General features: G+C 39.8%; 1 protein-coding gene across 4 annotated transcripts in view; it reads right to left on the bottom strand.

Moving 5' to 3' along the window:
• Positions 1–254: 254 nt before the first annotated feature.
• SLC12A7 (solute carrier family 12 member 7) overlaps positions 255–18,258 on the bottom strand; it is a 96,513-nt gene continuing 78,509 nt past the window's right edge. For 2 of the 4 annotated variants that reach the window (XM_014273491.3, XM_026798518.2), the window contains exons 23-25: positions 17,189–17,203; positions 15,063–15,196; positions 255–14,606 (exon numbers count right to left, since the gene is read on the bottom strand). In XM_014273491.3, coding sequence (XP_014128966.1) covers positions 14,515–14,606; positions 15,063–15,196; positions 17,189–17,203 — 241 coding nt within the window. In that variant the 3' untranslated portion in view covers positions 255–14,514. The remainder of the gene's footprint in view (positions 14,607–15,062; positions 15,197–17,188; positions 17,204–18,258) is intronic. The other 2 variants (XM_026798517.2, XM_074542114.1) reach the window with 1 other exon arrangement.

Here is an 18,258-nt window from a genome sequence, read left to right as displayed (position 1 = left end):
AAATCAAACAACCAAAGCCTGCTTTGCCAAAAGGACCCTCAGCGGCATATGTTTTGAGGAAGGCTTCTGCCAGTTCTCGGGAGCCCCAGTCACTCCCTTCATGAAGTTGTTTTACAACAATAAGGCCAGAACTTTTGGCATCCACTGTGTCATGGTTTGACGCTGGCGCAATGTCAGTGCCTCCATGAAAATACCTTCTCCCTGGTTTCTGCATCTGTGAGATGTGACCAGGAATAAGCAAAGCAGGCCTCCACTTAGAAATAAAGAAAAGAAAACTTTATTAACTACACTACAAGTAAAAAGAAACACACACAGGGAAAATAAAAACCTTACAAATACATTTCCTCCTCCCCCCACCAAATTTCCAATACATCTATCCTCCAAATCACCAACTCTCGGTCCAGCCTCACCCTTCAGACAATCAGTTCTCAGTTCATCAAGAGGAGTCCTTCTTGTGCCATCATGACCTCTTCCTTTCATGTCCAGTGCTCTCACCACTGAACATGGACCAGAGCTGCTTCTAAGGTTGTCTTTTAAGGATGCTTTGTCTTGTTCCAAAAAGAGCGCAGTCTCAACTTTGGGACACCTGTCCCCCCCCAAATTTCACCCCCTGGGGCCAAGGGGTACCAACACTGAACCCTCTTGCTTCTGAGGCATTTCCTCCCCCTGGATGCAGTCTCTGTGTCACAAGGAACATGATTCTGTCCATGGCTATAGAAGAAGAGTCCAGCAAGCCACTCCATCATCTCTTCCCACCTAAGATTCTTCTCTATTCTTCCAACATCTCTCACTTGCCCAGACCTTCATCACACTTGCCCATTTCCTTCTTCATCTTCCACTCTGTCTCTCTTCTAGGAAAGGTTAATGTTCTGTAAAGTTTTCATTGTCCAAAAAAGGGGTTAAAACTCGGGCTCTGCCCAGAGCCTCCCACAAGCGGCTGGACAACTTTTCACTGCAAACCTCCCCACTTCTCCACAGGTATCAAATTTCAAGGTAACAGTCCCAGGCACCGTGTATCTCTCTCTCTCTGTCTCGCGGTGGGGGGGGGGGGGCTACCTCTCTGTGCTCTTCCACTCTTCCGCCCTTGGGCCAGACTTACCTCCCATCTCTGTCCAAGGCCTGGCCTACCTCACGGCCTCATGGCTTCCCCCCTCCCCCGCCCAGCTGGCAGCAGCTGGGATGGGGGAGAGATCCGAAATCCTTCCCGCCGGAAGCCCAAGAGAACTTCCCAGGGGAGTGCTCTGCTTTTTAACCCCTGTGTTCTCAGAGGCGTATCCAATGTCCCCAGTGGCCACACCAGGTGCCAATATTCAAATCTGAACCCCATTGGTGTGACCACAGCACATCCCAGAAAACCTACTTCCTCTCAAACCACGTCACACTGCTTACCATCCCTTGTAAACCAGTTATCCCCTTTTTGCTCTGCTCTACTCCTTATAGGTAAGTTCTTCTGATGGAAAAAATTCTCTGGCAGCAGGGTAATCACTGGGAGCAAGGAGATGATCTCAGAGATCCCTGGTAACAATGCAGCTTTCCAAGCTTCTCCATCAGCCAGTCGGTCTTCCATTGCCTCTTCCAAGCACTGTCTGGTGCCACCCCCACCCCCCCCACCCCCCGCTTCCCGCGCAATGTGTACTGCTGCCACCCTTTTTGGCAAGTTCACTCCTTCTAACAGGTGAGAGATCAAACTCTCATGAGCTAACATACTTCCCCTGCAGGCCAATAAAACTCCTTCTTCCCATGGCCTCCCAAATGCATGTATCACCCATGTGCATATTTAGAATCAGTAAAAACATTCACTGTATCGTCCCAGTATAATTCACAGGCTTTCACAAGTGCACACAGCTCTGCTGTCTACGTTGACTAGGTGGGTGGTAACCTCCTCCCTTCCTTTAATTGCTTTACATTCACGATAGCGTGTCCTGCAAATCTCTCCTCTCTATCACCCCTGAAGATCCATCAACCAGCACTTTCTCCCTCAGGCTAGGGAGCATCCCTCAAATCCTCCTCAGACTGGGTCTGGAGGCTAACCACCCAAACACAGCCATGGGTCTCCTCTTGGCCCCCCTCCCCGGGGCTGTCTGAACAGGAGGCTGGGTTAAACCCCTCTACATTTCCAAATTCTAAATCTTCCTGTTCCATCAAATAAGATTCACACTGCAACAACTGAGCGCTGGTCATCCACTCAGAGGCTCTTTCAGCCAACAAAGTTTTAATCTGATGTGAAACTTTACCAGTCAGATACCCTCTCCTTGTCAGCCCTCCAGCCTTAGCCACCATCAGAGCTGTGGCAGCACAGTTCTGCAGACAATGGGGCCAGCCTCCGGCCACCAGGTCTAACAGCTTAGAAATTAAGCCACAGGCCGCCATGTCCCCCCATCCCCCATTGGTGAAGGGATGTTGCAGCTTCCTCTCAGCAAATCAAAGAGAGGACCCAGTTCATCATTGGCAATTCCCAACATCGGTCTAACCCAATTGATTTGTCCCAAAAGTTGTTGTAATTCTTGCAGGTTGTTGACACTGGTCCAGATCTGTATCTTTTGTGGTGTTATTGTCGTCTCAGTCATCTTCCATCCCAGGTACTTCCAAGGTGGAACTTCTTGAATTTTTGTTGCAGAGATTTCAAGTCCAGCTGTTTGGATTTCTGCAACAACACAGGCATGGGTTTCTTCCATCTCTTCCTGCGTAGAAGCTGTGATGAGCAAATCATCCATGCAGTGTAAAATCATGGATCTTGGAAACTTCTGGTGAGCAGGAGACAAAGCTTGGGCGATGAAATATTGACAAATTATAGGCGAATTTTTCATCCCTTGTGGTAAAGTTTTCCAGTGGTATCTTTGGACGGGTTCTCTACGATTTATGACGGGAACTGAAAAGGCAAATCTTGGGGCATCATTGGGATGAAGTGGAATATGGAAAAAACAGTCCTTTAAATCAATTATGACAAGAGGCCAATGCTTTGGGATCATGGATAAAGAGGGAAGTCCAGGTTGAAGGGGTCCCATGTCTTCAACCACTTCATTAATCCTCCTCAGGTTGTGCAGCAACCTCCAGGAGTCCGATGTCTTCTTGTGGATGATGAAGACTGGAGAATTCCAGGGACTGTTTGTGGGAGCGATGTGACCTTGCTGTAAATTGTCCCTTTACCAATTAATTAAGAATATTTAATTTTTTCTCTGTCAAAGGCCATTGATCGATCCATACAGAATGATCAGTTTTCCTGGTGAGCTTCAAAGTTGCAGGTTTTGATGTGGCTTTCATTACAGGCCCACTTCCAGTTTTGCTCCCCATTGGGACAGGACGTCTCTCCCCCAGACGGTGAGAGGCTTCTGAACAACAAAAGGACACACCGTTGCAGTCTTTCCCTCAGGACCTGTAATGTTAATCATGGATGCACTTTGCAAACACGCAGTAGCACCTCCAATCCCGGAAAGAGAACCTGAAGGAGCTACCAGTCATTGGGCCAGAACATGTGAGAAATTATAGAAACATCTGTGCCAGTATCAGGCATACATGTAACATAAATTGTTTTACCACAGTGAGTCAAGCTACAAGTCAGTTGCGGTTGGTCATGGTCCAAACATTGTAGCCAAAAGACCTCTGGACCTGAGGTACTAGAAGGCACATTCCTAGGTGACAGAAATGCAATAGCAATAGGTGTTTTTGGTGGAATTACCATAGGAACATAAAATGCAAGAGCTAAAATCAACTCTTCATTAGAGTTTACTGAAACAACAACAGGAAGAATTGAGAGTCTGAGAAATTTGTTGTTTGCTTTGCCTAGAATTAAAAAATCTTGTCCCTGTTGACAAGGGTTGACAACCCCAGTAGGAATATTCACCCAGCATAAATTATTTAAAAGAAGAATTAGTTTTGTGGAGGCCAATTCAAACCTTGTAATTGAGAGTATTGAGCTGGAACCATTTGAGGGTTGGTTGATTGAGGGACAAATGGCTGACGTACCAACATCATTTGATCGGGAACCTGATTGACAGGGGGTACCACTACTTGTGTCTGAGCGCGGTTCAACACGCTGTTTTTGAAGTTTAACGACAGAGGCTTGCCATGGATGTCAAATTGAGAGTGACAGTGTTTAGCAAGATGCCTCCCTTTTCGGCATCAACGGCAGATGGAAAATTGATTTGATGGAAATGCTGTCCCATGACAATCCTTTTTAAGGTGACCTCGTTTACCACAAGCAAAGCAATGAAGCCTTTTATCGGGGTCCAACTGTACAGTGCTAACAGAATTTTCCCAATGTTCTTCTTGTTTTTCTAAAAGCTTTTCAATTTTATCCATTTGTTGTGTCAAATTGTCTTCCAATGTTTTTCCCAAAGCATTGACCTGTAAATTTGCAAGATTTTGTGAACCCATAAGTCTGCTGCAAACTGTTAGCATCTGGGTAATGGTTGGAGGCTGATTAGGCAAAGTTAAAATAATTTTTCTACATTCATAATCAGCATTTACAAAAGCAAGGTTTTGAACAATATAGGAACAGGCTTGTTCATCTGGACATTGCCTTTCAACTGCTTGAGTTAATCTATCCAAAAACGAACCATAGGATTCTGCTTCATTTTGTCTAATTGTAGTTTGCATTTTATTTCTATCTTTCATCAATACTTTTTCTGACTCAGGGAAACAGACAATTTCACTAACAGCAGATGTTCTGGGGAGTCTGCCAATGTCCGAATTCTTGGCAGGGATATTGCTGTAGCAACAAGCTTTTCTGGGAATTCTGCTAGGGTGAGCATGAGGACACACCTCCACATTCTTGGCAGAGACCTCCAAACAACACGCCCCCCTTGGAGCCCTGCCATGAGGGACAAAGGAGGGCTCCATCAAACAACATGCCTCCTCCAAAGCCCTGCCCAAAGGGGACGGGAAGGAGGTGTGTTCTTCGGATCGAGGAACAAAGCCAAACTTTGCTTCAGTGTTTGTCCTCGAACTTATATCTCTGATAACGTTAGGAGCATTAATGCATGTTTCACAGTGTCTCTCTGCCAACGAAAACACAGTTGGACGGCTGCCAACATCAAACTGAGGATTTAAAATTCTATCTTTTCTCTCAATAGCAAAAGAAACAGACTCTGAGTTTTTTAAAACTTCAGCTTGTTTTTTACCAGAGATCTTTCAAAAATGTTCTGCTCTTTCCTCCAACCTCTGCTTGGGCAGAGCCCCCTTAACTTGACTCAATTCCTGGCTACCACTGCCAATCATTACATTCGACTTCCCTACTGCCCTGCTCTCTGGAAACAAAGCTGCAGTTCCAGCTATTTCTTCCTCTGTATCAAAAGTCTGAAGAACCACAGAAAATCCAGGCAGTGATTTATTTGAACAATTCACCAAAAAAGAACCCCCCGAATCCCCAAGCACCCGACACGCTTGAACTGAATCCGGAGCAGTACTTTCCCGAGAAGGGACAACAGTGGTAGGAGCAGCCCCCACAGCCCCCTGACCAGGGAAAGTAGACTCTAAATCAGTTTTTACTGTCCTTGCTTGTACAATTTTAGAACACACAGTTTCTTTATCACAAAACTTCTTTTCCTCTCCCCCTTCCCTCCCCTGAACAAATTTCACAAATTTTCACATTCCCGGAACGTAACGAAAAGTCCGAACAGTTTTCCCGACACAGCAAGAGTTCATTTTTTCCCAGAGGGAGGGACAGAAGGCTGTTTTCAGCTGCAGGGACTTTAGAAAGCCCGGAAGAAACAGAGGACACAACACTGTCCACAGAGCCTGGAGATACACCCGATAAATTCCCCAAGAGGGACGCAGGCTCCATTTTACTTGGATTTAAAGAGTCTGAGCAAGATATTTTGTTTTGTGAGTCAGAACTGTCCTGGTTAGTATCAGTTTGTTTAAAACACTCCAGCAAAGCCCTAGAGGAAGGTATAAGTACACTTAGGCTCTCATCTTTTTTGAGAGAGAACAAGTTATAGATTTTCCAGTTTATCTGATCCCAAAAATCAAAGGTAAAAGCAGACTGTAAATTTATATTTTGAGTATTCGCTTTCACCCAGATGAGTAAATTTTTAAGCTCAGTTTTTGAGATATCTGAATGTCCTTTTTCCTGTAACATTGTCTCAAGTCTGTATAAGATGTCCCATTCTGTTTTAGATAAATGATTTCCCACTTTCGTCACCCAGGCAACCCCTAGAAAAGGATTACTTACAAACACGTCAGCTGCAGGCTACGAGGGGGATGATAAAGTCCTCCTGATTAACACCTGGGTCTCTGGCGGCTGGGTTTTTCCATGATTTTCTTTTTTATCCTAGTCTACTTTCCTCACACAAGGTAACCATTTTGCTGCAGCAGACTATTTACAAGCATGAACGGAGACGGGACAATCAGAATCAGAGTCGTGAGCTGTTTATTTCACACATCAGTCTCAGTACATTGTTAGGACAATGGAGACAGTATGTTCACAGCTCTCTGATTCAACTGGAATGCCAAGGAAATGTCACGTTACAGGGTAGCATAAAGCCATCTCAGCCTAAGTTTCAGCCAATCACACATAGAGCAAAACATATTGACAATAATTCTGTCCAATCATATGAAACACACGTAATGGTAGTTAACACAATAGGGACTTATTTTCTAACACAATGGCTCGTTTATGAGAGACAAAGCACAGAGACTCATTCATACTAACCTTCTAAAGACATACATTAAATAACCTTGTTGCAACCTATATAGACAGACCACAGGAGCTTATTGTTCTATTTCTCACGTCTGCTCTACTGCTTAGAAAAATTTTTGCTGTATTAGCAATGTTCACAAGTCTGATGTCTGAGGCCGGCCTTTTTAACCACTTTCTCAAAACCCTCTAATTTTATAAATCCCAACACTGCAGTACACCACCAACTGCAAAAATTCCTTTAACTCCTTTCCTTGCCTGGGATAATGGTACTTGTAAAATCCCTTGTATTCTTTCTGGATCAATACACTGTAATCCCCCAGTCAGAATGTGTCCCAGATATTAGAATTTTTTTTTTCCTACCAACTGGACCTCTTTTTAGACACTGTAAATCTTTCCTTTTTTTTTTTTTTTTTTTTTTTTTTCTTTTTGGCAAGAAAATAAAGCAGTTTTACAGTAGCCTCCTCAACCACCTTTTCCCGTTCCCCTGATGAAAGCAAATCATCTGCATACTGTAACAACCTAATTCCTTGGGTGCAGTAAATTCTCTTAATATTTTCTGCAATGCTTGGCCAAATAAAATCCCCAAAAGAAAATCCCAGTTCTTCCATGTATAATCTGCATTTCCCAAATATTCCTCTCTCTTTTCCCCCACCCTGAAGGGATCATCCAAATATGGGGGTAATTCCTTTTTTCAACCCTCACCCTGGGTAGTAAGTGGTACAATTACAAACCCAAACCCTCCCCTTTGACCCTCAAAGGAACTTGGTGGAGTGGCACTACTGGTGTACCTCTGTCTCTTGGGTCCAGGGGGATTCTCTTGTCCTAAATTGAGGTCCTCTTCTAGTCCTAGGGAGGGACACAATATGCTGCTCCTCTCCCCCCACATCATTGTTATTCTCAGGTGGGGCCATAGGAACAGCATTTCTCTGATCCCCTTGCTCCGAGAGGTGAAGACACAGGGGACCTGCATTCCAATCCTCACAGTTTTCCTCTTCCTCCCCTTTTTTCTTAACACATAGATTTCTCCTGTTTCTTGTCTAGTCCACATCAATCCACGTTCCCTTTCAATCCATCCTTTCCAATTCTCCTCCAAATACCTCCACAAATTTGACACAAACAAATTCTATCTGTTCCATAAGGTGGCCATATAAGCCCCTCTGGCAACTTATACTCTGGCCACACAAAATAACAATATTTTACCATGATCTCCATAGTTACTTCTGGGTGAATGTATAATCTGTTCCAAGACCTCAGCATTCCCCCCGAGGGACTCTCTGGGGGTATTATGTGCAATCGTCATCCTTTTGTTGGGGCCCCTTCCCAGCTTTACCCTTGCAACCCTCCTTGCAACCCTCCATGGGTGCCCTCCCAGGTTTGCTCCCCAAAGATCCCATTTTACTCACCAGTGGGATTTTCAGTGGTCCTTCCCTGTGGACTCTTCACAGATCCCCCTGGTACACCATTTGTCTGTCTCCTGGACAGTCTCAGGAACCCAATCAATCGCACAGTGCCGGCCAGCACCAAGAGGAGCTGATCACTCAAACTGGGTGAGGCACGTCTTCAGCTCCGCTCACTGCCCACCGCCCAGAGAGTGGAAAGATCCCAGGATGAGCCCCCAATTTTCAGAAAAATTAATCCACAAACATCAGAGGTTTATGTCCAAAAAGGAGACAGAGGAGTCCTTTTACTTTATTCGAATAAAGGGAGAGGCCATGGGGCATTCCCCTGGGCTGTCTCCAATTTTTGGAGGATGCAGCCTCCTTTTTATCCTAATTTCCCGGCCACATTTCCCTTCTCTCTTTCCCCATTGGCTGACATATTCGAGAGGTACAGACTTCCCGAAATGCCTAACACCAAAGATTTCCTTCTAATGTATGAAAGAGAGATTTTTGGAGTTCACTTGAATTAGCAATATGAATTAAGCATTTAAAGTTTAGCCTGTAGAACTATGAGTTGAATTTTAACCTTTTTACTTAAGAAACCTCTGCCATGGTACAAAGGGCATAGGAAAATACAAATTTCTTGTTCTTTCTTGCATAAAGAACAAGACCAGAGAAGACCAAGAGATGCAAAAGAGCCCAGATAAAGGGACTCCTCTGCCTCCAAGCTAATCAAGGCCAACAGACGTACTCAGATAAGCACCAAGGGACCAAAAGCGCATGCGCAAAGGAGAAAAGTTCAAAAGTTTGGTCATGAGGAAAACCACAATCTTCAGCCTCAGAGACCACCAGAGACCCCTGTGCAACCACCACAGCAAACAACGCATGCCCGGAAGGGCGTGGATCGGATTACCATGCGAGGCAAGAACATGAATATGCATGGCAAAGTTGTGCAATGTATTGCATATGGAATACCTTTGTGAATAAAGATGTGCGTCAGACTAAAGCTTGGGGCACAAGTTTTCATCAGAGCTATCTTGCTTGTGGTGGGCACTGACATACATACCCATAACTATATCTGGTTGTGCAGTTTATTTATCGCTTCATGTATAATCCTCCCTTTTTATTTTTAATTTTTAATTCTTATGGGATGTAGGGTTTTCCTCCATTGTTTCTTTCATCTTTCAATGTCGAATTTCATTTATCAGCAAGCCTAAAGTTAATTTGTAAAAGCAAATATCTTCTTCCATTCATCAATCAGTGGAATCCCTCCCAATGTTTCTTTTATCTCTCAGCACTAGTTTTATCTACCAGCAGACCCACAGCTTGTTTGTAAAGACAAATCCCTCATTCCTCTTACAACTAAACCACAGAAAATGGTTCTAGCTAATGAACTCAAATATCTCAAAGGCAGTTAACGGCTTGAGCGAAAGCATAAAGTGGATGACCTTAACTGCTTCCATTAAAGGATACTGACAAAGTCATCAAATCTGAGAAATGTTCCAACAATATTTTAATCATTCTTCATTACAAATGCATTTGTTCACAAGCTCTGTAAAAAAAACCAAGAGACTTTTTACAGAGTGTACATGTTTCTAGAACAAACCCCTTAACACTGTGATGGCAAAAAGTAACTGCCACAGTCACTGGTAAAAAAAAATAATAAATAGACACAAAAAGATAAATATTAAGGAAGTTTCTTTGCACACTACTGCTGCTAGTACATAGACAAATTTCTCGGGCAATAATGTGAACATGACTTCACCCATCTGAAAGGAGAACATACACTTCAGAAAGCAGTTACCGTCACCAGTTTGTGGCTAATGATCACCTGGCCAAGCACCAGATGGCCAGAGCCATCTTCCTGTCCGCTGCCCCTGCCCTACAGCAGGGGCCAGGCAAGGAACCTCCCTCCAAGTTTCTACACTGTTTGCACCACTCACAGGTTTGTCTCCTTGCTATACAAGTGAATGCCGTAAAGCCTAAAGTAATTTTGTCAGAATTTGCTCATTTAAATTGCGAGATACAGCTATTTCGTTATAGAAATAAGAAATTTTTTTCTTTTTTTTTATTTATAAGTAGTACTAAAGAATGAGTAACAATTTCATATTATGACTGTTATCAGATGTAAGCTGTTTAATGCCTTTTTTTACTACTATTTAGCTAAAGATAAATGACAAAGGCAGCTGATTTACGAACTTCCACATACTGTTATATAGCTATTTATAAGACATGTATTATTTTAAAGAAATTTTCTAACTACTATTACTTAGAGGTTTTTAAAAGATATTAAAAAGACTCTTCCAGTTAAACCCTGGACCCTGGCCAAGTCCTGGCCTTAATTGTAGGGAAATATACCAATAAACCCAAAACTATACGCAAGTAATTTTGACTTGCCAAATTTAGACCTATAATAGCTAAACCTCCTTTTGAAATGAACTTGGAAATCTTACCCACTAATGGTTTTCCAAGCTCTCACTTTAAAAGGAAGCCTGCCAATTACTACAAACTCTAAGTAACAGTAGAATATTTAAGAAATTGATAATGCATTGTTTTAAATCACCATTCTATTTTTCATGTACTACTAATTGTATATATTATCTAATTTATTTTTACTTAGTACAAGTTTACTATTTTTTATTGTTTTGCTTTTATGTTGCCTTTATGTTCATAATGAGAAACACACATTATTAAAAAAAAAAAAAATAGGGTGGAATATAGCTCCTCCAGAACTGTACACTAATATTTACACTAAAAATTTTGAAATCAAATCAAATTAAAATTGACCCCTTACCCTCCTGAAATACCCTCAGAACCCCAAGAATTAGAGCCCCTGGGTTCTGTGAAATTGGATTTTTGTGTTAATTTTAAATACACAGAAAGAAAAAATTCTAAAGCTTGGCATGTTTCTCCTTATCACCTTGGGTATAAGAATCAAAACTTTCAGTGCAATTATACTTCTGGCAGACTTTCTAAATCCAGTAATGCTCCCCCTGTGGCTGTCTTCAGAAATGTTTTTAAAGATCAAGCCTGAGCCTTTAGTAGCTAAGGTTTTTAGCTGAAAGATTCTTTTTAAGATGGGTATATGATGATTTTTTGATAATAATTGTATTAATCATGATACCTTGCTTGTTTCAATGTATGCAGAAATTTATTAATAAGGCCATTAAAGGAGTGTTTTTGGTTGAAAAGAGAAGAGGGAGATATTGGGACACATAAGAAAAATGATGGACTTTGGACCTGGTTAGCATAAGGGATTTGAAAATCAAGATGCCTTGGCAAGAACAAACAGCTTTGAAGATTGCAGTAAGATTAAATCAGACTCACTTATTGGAAAATGACATCAAGACTTCTGCAAGCAAGAGATGTTGTAAAATGTATGTTTGTTTATGTGATGATTAACCCAAGCATTGTACTAAAACATTATTAGTCTTCCTAAAATAGTTATATAAGCAGTGTAGTCCACAATAAATTTGGATTCTTTTGACCATCTCACAGTCTCCCCGTCTCTCTCATCATTGCCGATAGTATCCATGATATATGTTTACTGCCATAAGTTAATGGATTCTTACCTCACTTCTTGACATATTTAAAGAGTTGAGGTCACACCACAGATGAGGCTGAACAAGGCTTTGTATGTTTTTAATTTTCTAAACAGTTCAGGTGCAGAACCTGATCCACCAATCTTTAGGCACTTTTCAAATAACACACAGGCAAAACTGAAAGAAAATCCTCCTGTCTTAATTAGAAATTGTCTGAATCTAGACAAATTGAAGGTCCTTTTTGATTAATAACCTGGGACAAAGGGTAGGCTTCTGTCTCTACAAGTGCTGGAATTAAGTGGGTCCCTGCCAAAAACGTCAAACCATATCGCACCCCAGAACGTGTTGACAAGTCCAGAACCGATTGACAGATTTGCAGGTGAGAATAGGGGCAAAATCGTCCTGTAGCTCTGTCTAATGAGACCATTAGGAAATATAACAAACTATCACCAGAAAAAAGGCCTCAATGGCATTTTGCCCTGACTAGTCTTGCATGTGACTATCCCACATATCCACCACTTTAAATCATAGTGTTTGATAACTCATAGCCTGTAATTCTTAATACTGTGAACTTACAAGCAAATCTCAAAAAAATGAAACCAGCATGTAAGTGTTTGCATGTCCTCCTCCATCACAGCACAGATACTCCCTGTAACACACAAGCCCATATAAGAGTCTCAGAAGCCTATCTTCTTCTGAAGTTCAATCTTCAAAAACTTCCTGTCTAAGTTAATGTTTTGTACTTTCCAGCTTGAAGGTTTGTTCTTGACCACTTCCACAAGTTTCTCAAATGCCTTCTGGTATGCCCACAGAAACCTCTGTCAGTCTTGCCTTGCATCTAAGGGAACTCACAGAGCTTTTGGTAGGTTCCAGACGCCTCTGAAAGCCTTTCTTTAAACTAAATTTTTATAATTCATTTTACTACAAGCTATCTGCAGTCATCTGTTGTCTCATTGCAACTGATATGAAGCTGCCCCCTAAACTCAACCAACCTAGAAGAAAACAAGTCCCTGGATAAGGCACAGATAGGTTGGATTCAAACCCAAGCAAAGATCTCAGCCAACCCTATTCTAGCTTAGATGCTGATGCACCACTGGGCAGAGAGAGGTCATTCAATCAACTATCTGAGCCTGGGAAATCCAAAGTCCCTATAAAAGGGGCAGACATATTAAACCCATTGCTGTTTGCTGATGACCACTGGTGTTGTGTCATGTTTCTGTCTCTGACCCCCAACCCCACATATCAGTTCTATAAATGCCTGCTGATGGCCCTGCACCACAGCCCAAGGAGTGCCTTTTAATATGTCCCATGAAAAGCTTAGAGCTATCTGGAGTGCAGTAGGGGCATCTGCTGCTGTTTTTCTTCTCCTCACTGGCCTGAGAATGTTTTTTAATTCAACTGATATACTGTGCAAATCTAGAACCTTCACATGCCTCCTGATCTGTCCACAGGACCTCCATGTGCCTTTCATTGTACCTAAGAAACCAAGGAGTGTTTTTGGTGTGCCCCCAAGGTACCTCTGAGTGCCTATGCATAAACCTATTCCTAACCAAAGGCATAGAGCTACAGTCACACCAAGTGGTATACAGGGACATTCTGGTGTGCAGCATGCCTTTCCAATTGCCTTTTGAAGTATCCCAGAAGTGCTTTTGACTCATCAGGTGTTCACTGGGCTGCCTGATTACCTTTTTATTCCCTCTGTTCCTGTGCATCAAACTACAGGGACAGGCTTTGTCTTACATCACCTGAGTGTTATGATAAAAACACTGGCCTTGAGCCCAGCCAGGGACTTGGGCACTGCATCACTCTTGTTCTAGTCTGAGCAACAGACATCTTGATTTTATTATAAAGGAATTTAAAAAAATAAAAAATAAAATAGATAAAATAGTGGCTTATATGTTTAAACAGACCTATTCTTTTTAGAGCAGAATCTTCTGATACACTTTAGGTCTTAAACAACATTTACAAAACTAAAGACTGCCTAAAAAGGAACAGAATTGTAACAGAAGCAAAAGGTTTCTATTGAGCATCTAAACTAAACTACTCAACAATTTCAAATGAAAAACATTTAGGAGTTCATTCAGTTCAGAAAAGCAGATTTTATTTCAAACAGCAGCACATACATACAACATTTTCAAAATATAAATATTTGAAAACAAGAGACTGCATTTCATTAACCATCTTGTTGTGGTTTATCAACTGTTGAATTATATTTGGAACCAGGTGGAGTTTGTGAACAATAGCCTTCCTGCAAGTTGGATGCTCTCATGTTTCACTATTGCTATAATCATGCAAAATAATGGTAACTGCCAGTACCTCATAGAAAAGAACTCACACAGCTTATCTGTTTATCATCTGGAGGTTTCAGCTATCTAAGTATTTTAAATACAGAAATGTTATTTTTAACACGTATGGCAAATAACAAACTTCTGGGAAACACTTAATGCCCTTCATAAACAAATTTGACTGGCTGTATACATCTCTGAAGGAAGGTTCCTGAACCACAACTAATTCCAAAAGAAGCAACATAGCAGCATTTTGGTAAGAAAAAAAGACAACCTTTTCTAAAACCCTTCCCTTTTATTTAGATGCAGAGCAAAGATTAAAATAATCAGAAGTCGCTGACATTTCTATATCTTTAAAAACACAATTGCATTACCAATTTTTTTCGTTTTACCACAGCTTAAGAAGTGTCAGAACATGCTACATATAAATATCCTAAGCCATTCACCATTTATTAATTCACCATTTATTAATCTTCTACATAAACCTGCTTAAAATGTTATTTAAATAGAACATCTTCCTAGGGGAAAAAAACCTCATCATCAGAAGATTCAGCTTGAAGCTAATTTTCAATGCACTAGAAGACAACGAAGCTGCTCAAATTATGGCAAAAAACTTTGTTTTCTTATGATGGGGGGTCTGTTGTGTTTGAAAAACACATGCAAACAGATTAAGAATAAATGGTGATCACTTCACGTCCACTGCCTCGGACTAGGAGAACTCTATCTAGACCTTCTGTCAGAACTTCCAGAAATTCCATGTCTGAAATATCATTTGGTCAAGGAATTTACTCAGAAGAAAAATAAAATATCTAGTAACTTCTCAAAAAGTCTGACATATAATGAAAAAATAAAGTTCAACAATTTCATCAGAGTATTTCTGTGTCCCCCTTTACTGTCCTGTTATCTGGTTATTAAAGTGGAAGTTAAGCCTAAGTTGGGGGACATTCCTAGTTTTGCCCTACTCATCTACAAAAAAAGATAAGAATAGGAAATTATTAAATTACTTCAAAGTTAAGGAAATCCTTTATATCAATAAACCACCCCCCCAATCAAGATTTTTTTATCTTTTACTTTTTAACTCTCTTTATGTCATTTTCTTATAGGCAGACTTATGCTTACCCTACTTAGTAATGATTATCCCAACAGGTAATGGCAGAATCACAAAAAATGTAATTCTCAATTTCAAGAAATATGGAATCAATACAGTAGAGGATACAGTTTTCATCCCCTTTTCTGTTTTTAGGAGGTCCAGGCATATTCAGGAGGACCAGCTGAGCATGCTGTGATTTATTAAGCACTACTCCATTAAGCTTCACAGCAGTGTGCATTCTTCTCACATTTGACTGATTCCTAGCATGCAAAGAAACATTTTTAAGTATTGTTATAACACGTACGTAATTGAATCATACAATATTTATTTGAAATTATAAGTATGTAAAGCAAGGTATTTTCATGGATACTAGTATATGTACATATTCAAAATAAATTAAATGTAATACTTTTGGCAAGAACGTTTAACTCTGAAATTCAAGCAGTTCCAAGTAAATTGCCAAAATGCACAAATCTTCCAGTTGTCCATTATCTTCTACCAAGATGAATTAAAAATGGTTTCAATAGATGTTACAGGTCAGACAAGAACCACTAAGAATCTTGTTTATTGACTTACATAAAAAGTAACTGGATTTATACAAGAATTTCCAAACAATGAAATTACAGGACTGCAATGGAAAGATCAAAATATTTATGTTGTACAGTAAAAGATTTTACTCATGCTCCTTTGGAACCATTACTAAATTCTACCAGTTGGTGAAGAAAATTCAGAAACACCATAGAATTTTGAAAAAAATGCTAACTTATGTTGTAACCGTATGGCAGTAAGCAGTGAAATGAAATTGAGCTTATCCCTTTACACTATCAACATTACCTAATATTTTCCTTGTTTCACCTACAAATACAATTGTTGTAGATCTGTGCACAAGAATTAAAAAGTGCTAGGGTTTTTTAAATGTCCTTATTTTAGTATCTCTTTTTATGGTTCAGTGGTTTTTCAGAACAAAAGAACAGTTTCCTTACAGTTCCTGAGAAACAGGAACTGTGTGTAGAGTTAACCAAGGTTGGAAATAAGTCATATGCTACAGTGTGACAAAAATATTCAAACTCTACCTTAGTCCATTTATCTACAAAATCTGCTGCCTAAAAGTAGGGCTTGTATGTTTGGTTTTTTCCCCCAAATAAACAGTTAAAAGTAATTTGGCCTGAAATTTAGTGGCCAGTGGAAACCAGCCCTATCAATGATTCTTCATGCTCTGCTACCTCCCATCTTCCCCGCTATAAGAGACTGATATTTCTAAAACTGAGTTTATCTGTCCCTCCTGGAAGATTTTCTATCATGGTGGCCAGCTATCCTAAGAACCAAGTGTACAAAAACTATATATGGAACAAAGGAAAGCTTGAAGTTCCAATTTTTGGAGCAGAATTACATTTTGAGAAGACTAAAAAGAACTATGAAGAGAGGCAAGATTGTCTAACTGAGAAGCATAAATATTGAAACTGAAACATTGTTAAACTAAAAATAAATTGCAGAGTGTAACATTGTGACAGAGTGGGCAAAAATTCAGCATTGAAATAAAGGCTCATGATGTGTAAAATGTGAACTGAGGCTAACATCACTTATCCTTCAAGCATGGGTAGAACTGAAATCATACACAGTAGACAAAATACACTTCCAAAATCTTTATAAGAAGCTCAATTTGTTAATCAGATAAAATTAAGAAAATGCTTAACTCTTAAAAAAAGCAGAGCAGTCAAGTGAGTTCCACTCAAGAGATGTAGTATTCCATTTTTGTATGCTGTCATACCCAAAGTATGTCTAAACTTATGTTATTTCTACACATGCATGGGTTGGTAGAACGCAGGCAAGAACTGACTTTTGATGAAACATGAAAGTTCCCTTTGTGAACAAATATTCCCTACTGTCCAAGTAGTTATAGAACAATGGGAGGCTATTTTTCCAGAAAAAAGAATTCATTTTTAATGTAGTTAATTAAAACACTAAATATTATGCTGGCGCAGAGAAGTACTGTCAAGCTTTATAATCTTACAGAAACTATAACACAGGTTTTGTGACTTACCTTGAATAGAAAGTTGATCATATTTAAGAGAATATTAAAAAGTCACAATGATATTTTTTCAGTGATGTGCTAAATCAGAGTGTATTAAACAAGAAACAAAAAAATACATGCATTGCAAATTACAATTTAGAAGCATGCACACAATGTACAAGATCACAATAACCAGAGAACCCAGCCTATGTTGTTTAGGTGAAGTGAAATTTAGACTTACAGATTTTCCCATTCTCTATGTGAAAGGGAAGCAAATGCATAGAAAAAAAAATTATGCCATCAGGTGAAGTCAACATCATCATCATCATCATCATTTTTATTATTATTATTATTATTATTATTATTATTATTATTATTATGCCATTTTAAAGTCAACAATATTAATATACTGTACAGGCACACCAAGTTTGAACTGTAATTTCTACCCAACTATATACAGTAGTCTTAAAATAATAATATCTGAAATCAGTGTTTTGCACAATTCTAAAGTAGTAATAGGAAATGTTTCAAAGATATGAATTTTAAAAGCCCCTAATAATTAGAGTATAATGCTGCCTAGGACAATGCTTTAGATCATGAGCACAATAATTTTTGGAATGTGCAGAAGGCAAGCTATTTCTAAAGAGCTCAAAGCAAATCCAAGACTCAGGACTTTAAGGTACTAACTTGAAATATGCTGTCTAACTGCATTGCCTACAAGTCCTAGATTTAAGATGTGTTTCATTTAGATATTAAGATTTCCCTTGACATCCACAGTTTTGGTTTGGTCGTGTGTAGAAAATAATTTAAGCTATGTTTCTAAGTGCAGCTTCCTTGCAGAGCTAAGAAAAGATGCATGTGCATGCTTAAAATCACAACATGAGGAAACAAACAATCTGGTTTCCCTCTGTCATTGTTTTTGTGTATACTACGTTGGTTTGACACAGGGAGTAGCTCTTATCTATTTAAGAGAAAGACATAAAGGAATATTTAAATAGCAAATACTTAATATAGCAATACATTTGTATTTACACAAGTTTTCTATTTCTTTAAGTTACAGGATGAGGGTTGAATGTCCATTCAAACAAACAAAAAACCAAAAACATCCCACTCCCATCTCTTCCCAAGAAAACTCCCCCCCATACCCAAAGTCATGCACCTAAAATCAAAAACACAAGCTAAATGTCTTGAAAGTCTACCTGCTTCTTTGGAACTCCCTCTAATACCAAACACAATAAAAATACAGGGACATATACACTAATTTTTCACCCACATGAAGAAATAAAAAGTTATAATTATAAAAAGCTTTTT

Source organism: Zonotrichia albicollis, chromosome 1 (assembly GCF_047830755.1).
Source record: "Zonotrichia albicollis isolate bZonAlb1 chromosome 1, bZonAlb1.hap1, whole genome shotgun sequence".
In the NCBI taxonomy this organism is placed as follows: Eukaryota; Metazoa; Chordata; class Aves; order Passeriformes; family Passerellidae; genus Zonotrichia; species Zonotrichia albicollis.
The sequence above is the reverse complement of the archived record's forward strand: the minus strand, read 5'-3'. Positions and strand labels throughout refer to the sequence as shown.